General features: G+C 42.5%; 1 protein-coding gene across 1 annotated transcript; it reads left to right on the forward strand.

The window, feature by feature from the left end:
* The first annotated feature begins 10,116 nt into the window (after positions 1 to 10,116).
* On the forward strand, positions 10,117 to 11,002 carry LOC133885832 (transcription repressor OFP8-like). The gene has a single exon (XM_062325586.1). It carries the CDS (start codon positions 10,246 to 10,248, stop codon positions 10,879 to 10,881), a length of 636 nt encoding a protein of 211 aa, XP_062181570.1. The 5' UTR covers positions 10,117 to 10,245; the 3' UTR covers positions 10,882 to 11,002.
* The last annotated feature ends 2,586 nt before the right edge of the window (positions 11,003 to 13,588 follow it).

Here is a 13,588-nt window from a genome sequence, read left to right on the forward strand (position 1 = left end):
CTCTAAAGAACGTGGTTCATATTTTTGCCGTCTAAAAATTAGCTTCGCATTATTGACAATCAAAATATTGTCTCCTGATTTTCTTGCTATTACATAGTTTTAAAATATTTTTATATCATTATATACCGTAGGATTGATAAAGATAATTAGAGTATGTAAATAGACGTTTTACTAACTTCTTGAATGATTTTTTTTCTAATTTTTCATCCAACTTATCTCAAAACAATATGTGTGAGTAACGGTACGTCTTAAGAAGGGGTAAATTAGGATACTTAGAAACTAATGACTTCAAAAATTTCAGAAGATAAATCTATCTTAATTTTTATCTAAATATGATTTAAATTTATCTAGTGTGTCTACTCTACCGCTTAAGAGGATTGTAATCTACTCTAACAAGATAAATTGCAAGTATGTAAATACGAAAATGTAAATAGGATAGAGAGACAAACTCGGTATAAGAGATTTTTATCTTATGGTATCGATAACATGAATGTCATCCATAATCTACGTTGTATCTCCACTAAATATATGCTCTCGATCGGCACCCGATCATAACTCTTGAGCTACCAAACCACTAAGACAAGGCCTCAAGTCGAATGAGTTACCAAGTCATCAAAGCAAGATTTTACCATTAGCCTCTCTTCTAGTCACTTGCCACTGTAATCACTCCAGAGCTTGAGCCACCAAGGCAAGGGTCTCCACGTCCCTATACACGTGTCTTGCTGCCGCTCCACACCAAGTCGGAGGGTCAACATGCATGAGCCACCAAGACCCAAGATGCCGGTGAGTCACCAAGACTCTAAGGTACCGACATACCACTCGGTACAAGCTATAATCGCTCCTTGATCCCTTTTTAAGCTGTAACATCCAGCTACAACTCACTATATACCTATAAGCACTAAACACTATCTAATCTTGTGCTTAATCACTTTAAGCACTTTGGTGGCTTAGATGCTTTCTCAAGTGTCTATGAGATTCTCTGGACTCTAGCAGCATGCCACACATTCAAATGACTGAGTGGAGGGGTATTTATAGTATCAAATCTGCCAACTAGTCATTTTTCTAATAGCTCAGAAAAGATGTTAACATCGGATGATCTGGTGAGAACAATAGTACTAACACCGGATCATCAAGTGAGTACAACCTCAGAAACTAGCCGTTGGAACTCCACTCAATATCTTTGTGAACACCAGACATTTCAGTGTACCTTCAAATCTATCACCGATCCTTCCGGTGAGTTATCTTAAACCATCCAAGCCTTTGCAACCTCTCTGTGTAAAATACTCCGGTGCATTCATCCGGTTTTCATTTCATTCACATCGGACCATCCTGTGAGTTAAACTTTATATTTTTCCCTAGAAATGCTCCGATGCAACTATATTTGTGATCACCGGACTGTCTGGTGAATTGATCTTCATTCTTCAGCACTTTGAATCGCCTTTACAAGAAATACTCCGTTGTTTTATACCCTTCATCATCAGACTATCCGGTACGGTCCTCAATCTTCTCCCCCTTTATCAGAAATACTCCAGTGAATTCAACATACAGAGTATCGGACCATCCGGTGGGTTGATCTTCAGTTTTCTGCACTTGCATTCTTCTCTACAGGAAATACTCCGGTATTACCCAGCGCAGATCACCGGAATATCCAGTGAGGTCCTCAACCTTCTTCCACTTTATCAGAAATACTCCGGTAAGTTCATGTCATATCCATCGGTCTATTCGGTGAGGCTATCAGCCTCTGGACATAATGCTTCGGTGAGTGTAAACTTCTCTACATCACCATCCGGTAAGGCAAATCTTCATGGGACTTTTCCAATTCAATCGAACTTTGTCCCGGCTTCGGTGGCTTCTTGATATATTGTATCAGTAAGACCTATTAACATATATTCTTGACAAACATGTTAGTCCCAATGATTATATTATCATTAATCACCAAAATCACAATCATAATCTAATAAGGCTATTTTCGCTATAATCTCCTCCTTTTTGGTGGTTGATGACAATACTCCAAAGTAAGTGGTAAATAATAAATTATACCAATCGTAAAGAGCACAAAGTCTTACCATATTACTTGGATGTATGTTCTTACCATTTAATCCTCTTTGTTGTGGCTCCTCTTTTCTCTATTGCCACTATCTCCCTTGATCGACCCATGCAAGAACTTCTCCCCCTTTGTCAACCAAGGTGCCTCATGTTGCTTCTTGTATCTTCTTTTCTCCTTTTATCAATTTTGGCATTCCTGGACATCTTGTATCTTGCTTTCTTGCTTTGGTCATCAAACTTCTCTCTTTGTCAACAATCTCAAAAGGAGCTACAACCATGTGTTGAACTCGAGAGAAACCGTTGGAGCACATAGAAGAGAGTTTCATAAATCATGATCCAATGAAATGATACCAATTGAATAGATATACCAATTGTCAGGATATGAGACATTGATATCAATTGCAAAAGACAAACAAAGATCATAATTCATGAAACTCACATGATATAATCTAAACTTCTCCTTTATGTGTGTATACATATAATGAGACCCACTTGTGAATACCACTTGTAGGAATATAGCAATATATGCACATCTAGACAATAAGTAGAAGTAGAAAGTTTAAGTCATATCATACATGGAGGTAGCTTAAATGTAGAAATGAATTAACAATTATACCAATTAAAACCTTTAAACTGTTAACATCGGATGATCCGGTGAGAATAGTAGTACTAACACTGAATCATCCGATGAGTACAACCTTAGAAACTAGTCGTTGGAACTCCACTTAATACCTCTGTGAACACCGGACACTTCAGTGTATATTTAAATCTATCACCGGACCTTCTGGTGAGTTATCTTAAACCATCTGAGCCTTTACAACATCTCTGTGTAAAATACTCAAGTAAATTCATCCGGTGTTCATTCGATTCACACTGGACCATCCAGTGAGTTAAACCTTCTCTTTTTTTCACTGAAAATACTTCAGTGCAACTATCTTTGTGACAACTGTACTATTCGTTGCGTTGATCTTCATTCTTCAGCACATGAAATCGCCTCTGCAAGAAATACTCCAGTGCTTTATACCCTTCATCATTGGACTATCCGGTACGGTCCTCAGCCTTCTCTCCCTTTGTCAGAAATACTCTGGTGAATTCAACACACAGAGTACCGGACCATTCGATGGTTTGATCTTTAGTCTTCTGGACTTGTATTCTCTCTGCAAGAAATACTCCGGATGAGTTCATGTCCTATTCACCGGTCTATTCAGTGAGGTCCTCAACCTTCTCCCCTTTGTCAGAAATACTCCGATGAGTTCATGTCCTATTCATCGATCTGTTTGGTGAGGCTATCATCCTCTGGACATAATGCTCCGGTGAGTGCAAACTTCTTTGCATCATCATCTGGTGAGGCAAATCTTCCTGAGATTTTTCCATAAGATCAAACCATCTGGTGAGCATCATCAAACTTTGTCCCGACTTTGGTGAGCATCATCAAATTTTGTCCCAACTTTGGTGCCTTCTTGATTGTATCCATAAGATCTACTGATATATATTCTTGACAAACATGTTAGTCCTAATGACTATGTTGTCATTAATCACTGAAATCACAATCATTGTCTAATAGGGCTTTTTTTTAACAATATGCGGAAGCAAAAAACTCAAGAGAAACACGTTGCATCAAAATATCATCTAAGAAAACATGAATCTTATGGATAGAATTGAACTTTAGGTTCTATTGAAAACTAATACATATGTCATCGCACATAAAATCTTACAATTTGAGAAAGAAACACTTAAATTCAAGGACATAGTCACCGGATGAAGAAACTCTTTAAGTTAATGATTTAGAGGCTAGCGAATTCAAGACCAATTCTGAATGTGAATTTATGCCTCTAGTACCAAGAAGAATCACTTCAACATGGTAAAAAAATTTCAGCTCTCAAACCAAAACGAAAATCGTAATAAAAATTAAAACACTCTGAAAAGGATCTGATGTCGCCTAGAGGGGGTGATTAGGTGGAACCTGAAAATTGTACAAACTAAACGTAGTGGATCAGCAAAAAGTGAACCCTTCGTAGATTTTTTTGAAACATCCGCAAATATACGGAGGTTCCGTAGAAATCTACGGATACTCTGGATATTTCTGGGAGAACTCAAATTTATGCCTATACAACAGTAACGTGGATCAAATTCACGAATTACCAAGCACCAGAGGATGTGTTCCAATCTATTTCTCCAAGTACGTGCAGCTCAAACCTCGCAAAGAAATAGATCGGGTCAAAACCCTAAAAATCAACAAGAACAAGAATATGTAACAAATCATAAGAGATTGACAAATGAGACAATAGGATTTATTCACCAAAGTTTTACCACTCCACAAAGATGTTCCTACATCTCCGTTGAGGTGCTCACAAAGAGCCAAGTTTCTTTCAACTCTTTCTCACTTAAGCGACCACAAAGATCGAGTTAGGACTGCTTACTCAAATTTGCAGTGGTGATACAAACTTCCTAGAGCTCACCACAACATTGGGAGCTCAACAGACGATGCCTAATCGTCTAGGTGGACAAACCATCAAAAGTAACAAACACAAAATCATTGGCTTGACGAAGAGAAGTAGTGCTCAAAGGGTGAATTTGAATCTTTACTAGCACTTCTCCTTGCTTTTACTTAATCCTACACAAGATTTCCCCTAGAATCACAAAGGGGAGTGGAGAGGAGAGCTTTGAATGCTCTTGAGTTGCTTGTATCCAGTTAAGTCGAAATGAATGAGCTAGTTGCTGTTGGAGAGAGAGGGTATAGGGTATAAATACTCCACACAAAAAAAACTAGCCGTTACACCTGTAAAAATGCGGACACTCCGTAACGGTGCGGATCTTCCGCACACTCTTAGTTAACCTAAACTTTGCTAGAGTGCGGACTATCCACCAAAATGCGGACACTCCGCATTTGCACATTTTGAAAAAATTAGGGCTAACGTAGGTGCAAGTGTTGTGTTTGATATGTCTCTCGTAGGTTTGTTAGATCTTTTGAGAACTTGTTTTTACGCAAATAAGTAATTTTGTATTCTCCTTAATAGTAGGGCATCCTAAACTCAATTTCAATAGATAAATGAATTTAAAACTATAAGATCCATGTACCGCTTTCCTTTTTCTTTTTTGGGAGGATCACCCTGCATCAAATTTTTACTTGATCGAATTACACTTGTCCATACTTCATAAAACTCATTAGTTCTTTAATTGTTTTGTCATTATCAACAAAACCCACTTAGAAGCCTAGATGCACTTTCACACTCGCAACGAAACAAGGGAGCCAATAGAGAAAAACTAGAAATAGATGAAAATAAGCATAAGAGGCAATATGAACTTCATTACTTGCAAAGAGCGGCCCTATTTTCAACATATTATAAAGTATTTTGTATAAAAAGCTCTCACATAATACACAGGCTAAGCTCTCATCTCACTCTCCTAAAATCCTACCACATAACTCTCAAATGGCTGGCTCAAAGGGCTCAACCAGCCCTCCCCTCTATTTATAACCTAGGTTCCTTGACTCCTAAGTTTTCTAAGTTGTTCCCCAAATATCACTCTCTTCTAATACACTCTTAACTAACACCGATGGTATTTTCATCCATCTTTTTACTAGTCCATCGAATTATCGTGGCATCTTCATGACTTAGTTTTGTCTCAACGCAAGCTTCGCAATGATGCCACGTACACTTCACACTTTCCCACGGTTTTGAGGTCAAATTGCGAAACCACCTCACACGTTTCTCAAAGCATGACTCACCGCCATTTACTTACACCTTAAGCAAGCCACCCGATGTCGACGTGTGTACTCCGTCTTACGATCTCGATTGTCGGCAAATCTCTCATACTTTCGATCCCTCAGGTCGCCTTATCACTTGCAACGACATCTCCTTCGCTTGACTTTATCAGCACGTCGTCTTCATCTGCCTTTTCACGCTTTACTTGCTCTCCACATATACAGCTAGTATCACCCTTGACTTCGCCCAGCCTCTTTAATCATCCAGCACATAGCACTCCGCTTAGCCCTGATCATCCTACCGTCGACCGTTAAATTGCATTCATCACCTGCACATAACAAGATAAATACAAAAATGTATCCAACTTTATCTCAAGTTAATTAAAAAATCAAAATTTTCAATTTAAAGCACATCTCAGAAAAATCAGAAACACTGGATGATCTGGTGTAGGAAGAGCACCGAACCATCTAACGTTTGTAATTCTGACTCCATTGAAAACTTTCTGTAAAATCCTTTGGCGAAGCATCCTGTGTACACTCCTCCATCGCCGGACCATCCAGTCCGTACAACTGCACCAGTCACCTTATTTTGCAACCTCTTTGGAACAATTGCTCTGGTAAACTCTCCGACGAGTACATCTTCAATCAACGAACCATCCGGTGTGTACATCTTCATCAGACAAGCTTCGTAACCTCTCTGGAAAAATTAGTCCGGCGTGCACTGCTAACCATCGCCAGACCATCTCATGTTGCAATGGATTTTCTCTTCTGAGTCAAAATCATCTAGCGTGAAACCTTCCTGAGCGGCAGACTATCTGATATGTATAAACTTTTTAGTACCGGATCATCCGTTAAGTACAAATTTTCCTGGCTCAGAGATAAAAATGCTAATTCTATTTTTCTCTGTAACTTTGGTTAGCCATGATCATAATTACAATATATTAACATGCTCATATAATCTCAAAATTATCAAAATATATCAACAATATTATTAATCACTCGTTACATATAAATTAAGACATATTTCAATTTAGTATCTCATATATAACATGAATTTACGTAATGGAAATGAAGTCAATAAATTAATGTTTTAAGTGATAATTCTACTAAGCCAATCTTTAAATTAACAAATCTACCAAACCAACTTTTGAGGATGGCAAAAATCCAAATTTCTCAATTTCCCTCCCCCTCTCCCATCACTACTTCCTCTCCCCTATCGACGACCACGCCAGTAGGATCCAACGAGCGCTGTCGACGGGTTCAAGTTCCTGATGGGTCGGATAGGTGGATGACGAGGCTGGTGTAGATCGAGCTATAGTAGCAGGCGCTGGCATCGCACGCTTCCTCTGGTTATCTCCGATTCTCCGCTTCCCTCGCCGAGCAAAGGCTGGCAGGCTGTCGCCCTGCCCTAATCGTCACCGCCCATTCCCTAATCGGTGGATTCGTTCTCTCTCCCGCCACACACGACCTTCCTGCTCCTCCTGCATCGTCCGTTGTGCTACTTCCTTTCCACCAGGTGCTCGACTCGAAGTTGTCCTCGCCCACCCATGAGTCCATGACGCGGATCGTCGAGGTCCGTTCTGTCGGGAGGTGGGCCCCGTGAGCGAGCCTCAGGAGTCAGGACACGCTATCTACTAGCGCCTATCTTTTCTCTCCCTGCTCTCACTTTCTCCTCCACTTGAAAAAAAAAATCTGATGTGACATACATCAGAGATGTTTGGTTGTTTGTACGCTGAGTTTCGCCTATAACTGTGAGCTCACAGGCTCAGCTTAGGTAGGCTGAGTGTAATAGCATTTTGTTTGTTCGATTGAAAAGAGATTTGTTTGGTTGTCCTGTACGAGTATACGTTACAGTAACATAAATTTTATTTACATAAATACACTATGTAATACTTAATTTATCATATTAAATTTTAATCTAATTTAAAATGTATTTAATATGAGTTAATACCCACTAATTATATGCTAATACTATTATTAGCTGATTCATACCTGTATCCCGCCTGCCTGGCGTTGAAGAAACACAATTAAAATCTGTTTCACAGAAGGCAGGCTCGCACAGTAATTTGTATCCCGTGAGCTAGGCTCTTAAAGTGGTACAGGCAATCAAACATCGGAATGTTCTACTATAAGCGAGCCTATTTAAGACATATGCACAGGTCCTAAAGATAGCTGATATGCACTGTTGAAGCTACCTAAGGCTAACCCTAGCAGCACCAGTATTCAGTGCTACAGTACTCCGCAAAGTACTGTAGCACTGAAAATTGCACTCAGCAGTACCTCATCCACGGCCAGTGGGGACGGGGTAGGAAAACGCGCCGGGTACTGTAGCATACTGTGTCAGTACTGTAGCAACACTGTTTACAGAGGCTGACAGACGGTCCGGTGAGAGAAAAAGGGGTAGAAGATAGAAAATAGGATAGCTGTTGGAGATGAAAAAATAAAGGATACTGTAATAGTGATAGAGGATATTGTAATAGTGTTTTTAAAGGTGAAAATTTAAAATAACTGTTGTAGATGGCCTAAACTTGTATTACGGGATTAGGCCGATCCGGCCACTTTTTTTCTTAACTAGATCGCTTTTGTGTCATGACTTGATCAACGTAAGGTAATATTAGGACCGCTGGGGTGAGTTGTGAATCGATTAGTACTATTTCTGGCTGTGCTAGCTGACCGTGCCGGATTCGGCCATGATTCACGGCGTGGCGCGCGTGTGAAGAATCCCATCAGGCCTTTTACTTCGGTCTGCAGTGCACCGCACACCCAGCTTGATACGAAAAAAGTAGCTACCTACTGTAGCTCGCTATGATACAGTTTTTGCTTCGATAAAAGAAGGAAAGCTAATGGCCAGCCCAAGACTGCTACGGGCTGCTTTGGGTCATCGTAAAAAGTTAGAATTTTTTTTGCCTTTTGATCATCAGCCACACGTCGCGATTAACAAGCAGCTCGGTACGTGGCGCTGCGCTGCGTGCGTGCTGGTAAGGCTGACGACTGACGTTACAGTATGCACGTAGAGTACTTCTGTCGCACTCCTCACTTGGGTTGGAGCACGTACGTACTCACAACTCCATTCCTCCTGGAAAGGCCAAAAAAGGGAAAAGAAATATTACTCTCAAAATCATGGTTCAAAAAAATTATTCTTAAAATTGTCGCTGTAGTACTGTATGGTACAGTGGACGCTTGTCCTCACGTCACGTGGTGAGTTGGTCAACTTTCGTTCTGTCCTACGAAAAACTATTTTTACCGCGCACCACCCTACACGTCCAAGCTACTGGTAACTATGGGGTACTGCTGACATGGGGAAAAAATGTAACCTAAATTGATTTCCCTGGTACTGCAGCTTTCACCCCATTCACGTCTGCCCAGGCTTTTATACTTACCGCAGTAAAAAGGACTTGATCAACCCACCGACAGGTCATGTCAAACCAAACCAAACCAACCATCGAGGCGATGGACACGCACACGGCCTCCCGCTGCTGCAACACTCCCCGAACCATCGATTCACTTTACTGCACCGCCATGATTCGCAAGGTACACCTCTAGCTAGCTAGCCTACTCCCCTAGCAAAGCAAGTGGCAAGCATCTTGTCACAGCAGGTAAATAGTAATTTATGTCCCACTGTTCGCCGTGATGATGGCACTCCTACGTAAAATGCAACTCCTCCATTCCTTCCGCCACTAAGGCTGGCCATGGATCGGGATGAATGAGGTCTCCACAGGTTTTAAACCCATTAGAGTAGGAGCGGTGCAAAATTTATCTCACTAGGGTCACGACTCACGAGTCGGAGACCCAATATGTGTTCAGGTTAGACACGGGATAGTTTTCGCGCGTCCACGGGCGCCCAATAACAAATGCACGGTTACCGGTCCAGCCCATCGAATCGGCGCCCAGTGCAGCCACCTCCACCTAATCCTAACCTGGCTCGTCACACCACTACCCATCACTGCTTCTGCTCGTCGTGCCGCCGCTTGCTGCCGCTCCGGCCCGTCGTGCCGCCACTCTCACCCATCTCAGTGTCAGGTGTGCTGTGTCGCCGCTCATCCCAGGGCGTCAGTGATGTTCGGCACCTAGCTCCCACCCGTGGAGTTCACATCGATTTAATATTTATCCAGATTCGGAGGGCAGGGGTGAATTTTCACCTGATAAGCTATTTTAGACTCACGTCAGGTGTTGCAATTCGAGTTTGGGTGATCATGTGGTCTGTATCTATTTAATATTTATCCATCTATTGATTATTTTATCTAATTTATAATTTTTTAACCTATATTTGTAAGAATTTTTTTAATATAAATAAACTGTGTGCGCCCACCACGCGGTGAAATTTCCGTTCCCACTACTATGATCCTCCGGCTCCCTCTTCACTCCCCCATTTAAATCGGCCGCTTCTCCCCGCTCCCTCACGAGTTCACAGCTGACAACACCCTAGCCACGTCCACTTCTCCAAGAACTCGGCCTCGAGTGATCTTGCGCGCGCGCGTGGAAGTTAAGCGATTGCCATGTCATTGTCAGGTGCATGCAGCCGCCGTGGTGGTGGCAGGTTCCAGTTGCCGCGGCGGCGGCGGCCGCCGGTGGTGGACGTCGGCTGCAACTGCCGCACGCCGAGGCTGCTCAGCTCCCTCATCTCCTCGCTCAAGTCCCACGCGCGCGGCGTTGTCGGCGGCGGCAACTTCAAGTCTCCGCACCCCTCCTCGTCGCGGTCGTCATTGACCACCACGGCCTTCACGTCGTCCACCACAACCATGGCCACCTCCGCATCGTCGGTCGACCATTCGTCGTGGGGCCCCGCGACGTACTCCGTCGCTAGCACCCTCTACGAGGATGAGGCCGAGGCGAGGCGTCAGAGGCAGCGGCGGAGGAGGAGGAGGCGATACGAGAGGGAGCAGGCGAGGAGGGAGGAGACGGCCGTGGCGGTGGAGGTGGAGTCGTCGGCGCCGTACGAGGACTTCCGGGAGTCGATGGTGGCGATGGTGACGGAGAAGGAGATGTACGCGTGGGAGGACCTGAACGAGCTGCTGCACCAGTTCCTGGCACTCAACTCGCCGCGCCACCACCCGCTCATCCTCACCGCCTTCGCCGACCTCTGGGCGCCCCGCGGCGGCCTCTTCTGCCCTCCCTCCCCCTGCCTCCTCTGAACTCATCGCGCGTTCCTCCCTACCTTAGCCAGTAGCTAGGCTCGCCGGGATGATATTGGAATGCATTGCGCTACAAAGCTAAAGCTTGTAATCAAAATGCTATTATCACTAGTATTGTTATGATGTGAGATGCGCTAAGAAAGCATGCATGTTATGTGATGTTACGTTACGTTACGTTGTTTAATAATGGAATAAGATTCATATCCCAGTCTCTACATATACGCAGCCAAAGCCATCGGCTAGCCAAATAGGAACTAATGAAATAATTCTATCTTTTTTTTCCCATCGTAGTCATCTTAGTCGGGATGTGAGAACGATGGTGGATCTAAGATCTCAAGATAGGCTTGTTTTATTTCTCTCATCAAATAAATACTTTAAATCATTTCATTCTTCATACATAAATAGGGCTAGTCCATCTCACACTATCTAACAAATAGCAAAAGTTTATCAACATAACCAAAATATGGCAACATCAAGCATAAATCCTTTTATATTACACAAGTCTTCTTTTAAATTACTTCTCTAATGTGAGAGCCGGTCAAACCATTCAAGAAATTATTAGGGTCTGATACAGATATCTCATTACAAATTGTACTAACCATCTCCTCCAAAGCAGTTTAGTTTTGCACGCCTCCTAATAATTTGGCGCTTGAAAAGCTAAAGATCTTAGGCGACCGAGTGAACGCCAATGAGTTTAGTGGAGAGGGTTAGAGTTTGGGTTAATCGGCGACCTTGGGGGTAGAGGGAGGCTAGGGTGGTGGTCAGTGGTGAAAGACATGCGCTGGGTGGGGTTCATGGTGTGGGTGATGAAAACGAAGCGGTTGACGTGGCAGTAGGCGGTGGGCGTGGATTTGGTGACAGGATGTGGGTGGACGGGGCAAGGGAGATTAACGTAGGTTGAAGATGACGCATGGACGATTGTTTAATTAGAGGTTGAAGAAAGAAGGTGCACCGTTGGATTCACATCCGGCAGTCCAGGAATGTTGATCCAAGGATAGCTTGTTTTTAGATATCTCATATATAGCAACGCTCTTAGTTTTGGTTCATATGAAAACTAAACTGCTCCATTTGGACGGGATGGTTCATATGAAAACTACTTAGCAATCAAACTGGATCAGGCGTGGTGAGTTTGATCATGTTCGAATATGGTAAGGCTTCCGTATTGAAAACGAAGGTACCTTGTCCTCATCCATCACTCCGGGCTAAGTGTTGACGTCAAAAGATCACTTTGTGTGCAAAATACTGGATCGGATGTTCCGATCCCCAATCAGATGTTACGATCAGCGTCGGATGTTCTGATCTGAATATCTGACGGACAGCACCTAGGAAACCCTAGTCATGGTGCCGCACCATTGGACCTTTGTCGTTGCCCACACTCGGGAGGGACACCGTCATAGTGTAAATGGCCGGCGGTTTATCCTTGGTCATCAAGATCAAGAACAAAAAAACAATAGGGAGGATGGAAAAGAGAACTAGGGCAAAAGGGATTAAAAGAAAAGGTAAAGTTAATTGTATTTATTTGATTGGATGTTGGCTGCTATCAATCGGCCGTAAGCTTTAAATATACGGAGGGTTGGTCTTATCGTGTTTTGAATTGGAATCTACCAAAATTTATCTTTAAATCTGACTTGATCTCTTCCCAAAATCCAGATCCAGGTTAGATCAGATGTTCCGATCCATATCGAAAGATCCAGTTTTTTCAACTGACCTCTCTGTTTGGCATAAAAATATTTAATCGGATGATCTGATGATAACATTGGATGTTCCGATCCAGTCGAAAGGTACGTTTTTTCAAATACCGACATCTCTATTTGGCAAAAAGATTTAATCGGATGTTCCAATCCTCCGATCGATGTGTTGAAACGTTTAGCTCTGAAACTCTTACAAAATACCAATTTTTGTCATCAACACATGCCCTATTGTCTTTTTTTGTGATTTTTGCTTACTAAAAGACATAGCATCTCCCATTCTACCTTTCTTAAGGCGATGATCAAAACATCGGCCATGAATATTCCTTAGGACGATGGTAATCGATTGAAAAAATCAGTGACGTCATATTTAAGTGTGCTCTAGGCTCATCAAGTATGTCTACTCTACAGTTCAAAGGTATGCAATATATAGTCAATCCTAGTATGAAGTTAAACATGTTTTGATAGATTGTAAGAAGTAAATGCATAAATGTAATGATGGTATCGATGACATAAACACCACCTTTAGTCCATGTTAGAGCAGCCAGCTAAGATATAGCTCCCGGACAACACCCAGTCATGGCCCTTGAGCCACCTAGACCTCAAGTAGGTTAAGCCACCAAGCTACTAAGACAAGGCTTCACCATAAACCTCTCTTTCGGTTACTTGCCATTGTTTTCACTTCGGAACTTGAACCACCAAGGCAATAGTCTTCGCATCCCGTACAAGAGTCTTGCTGCAGCTCCACACCAAGCCGGAGGGTCAGCAAATATGAGTCATCGAGACTCACGATGCCGATGAGTCACTAAGATTCCAAGATGCTGGCGAACCACTTGATATAAGCTAGGATCACTCCTTGATCATCTTTCTAGGCAACAACATCTAGCAACAATTATCTCTAGACCTATTAGCACTAAGCACTCCCTACTCATATGCTTAATTACCTTAGGTGATCACTTTTAGTATTTTTGTGACTTGGATGTCTTCTCAAATATCTATGAGCATCCTTTGACTCCAGC

Source organism: Phragmites australis, chromosome 11, assembly GCF_958298935.1.
Source record: "Phragmites australis chromosome 11, lpPhrAust1.1, whole genome shotgun sequence".
NCBI classification, from domain to species: domain Eukaryota; kingdom Viridiplantae; phylum Streptophyta; class Magnoliopsida; order Poales; family Poaceae; genus Phragmites; species Phragmites australis.

Excerpts from the sequence above, each read along its gene's own strand:
- LOC133885832 (XM_062325586.1), top strand. The coding sequence starts at position 10,246 with ATGTCATTGTCAGGTGCATGCAGCCGCCGTGGTGGTGGCAGGTTCCAG.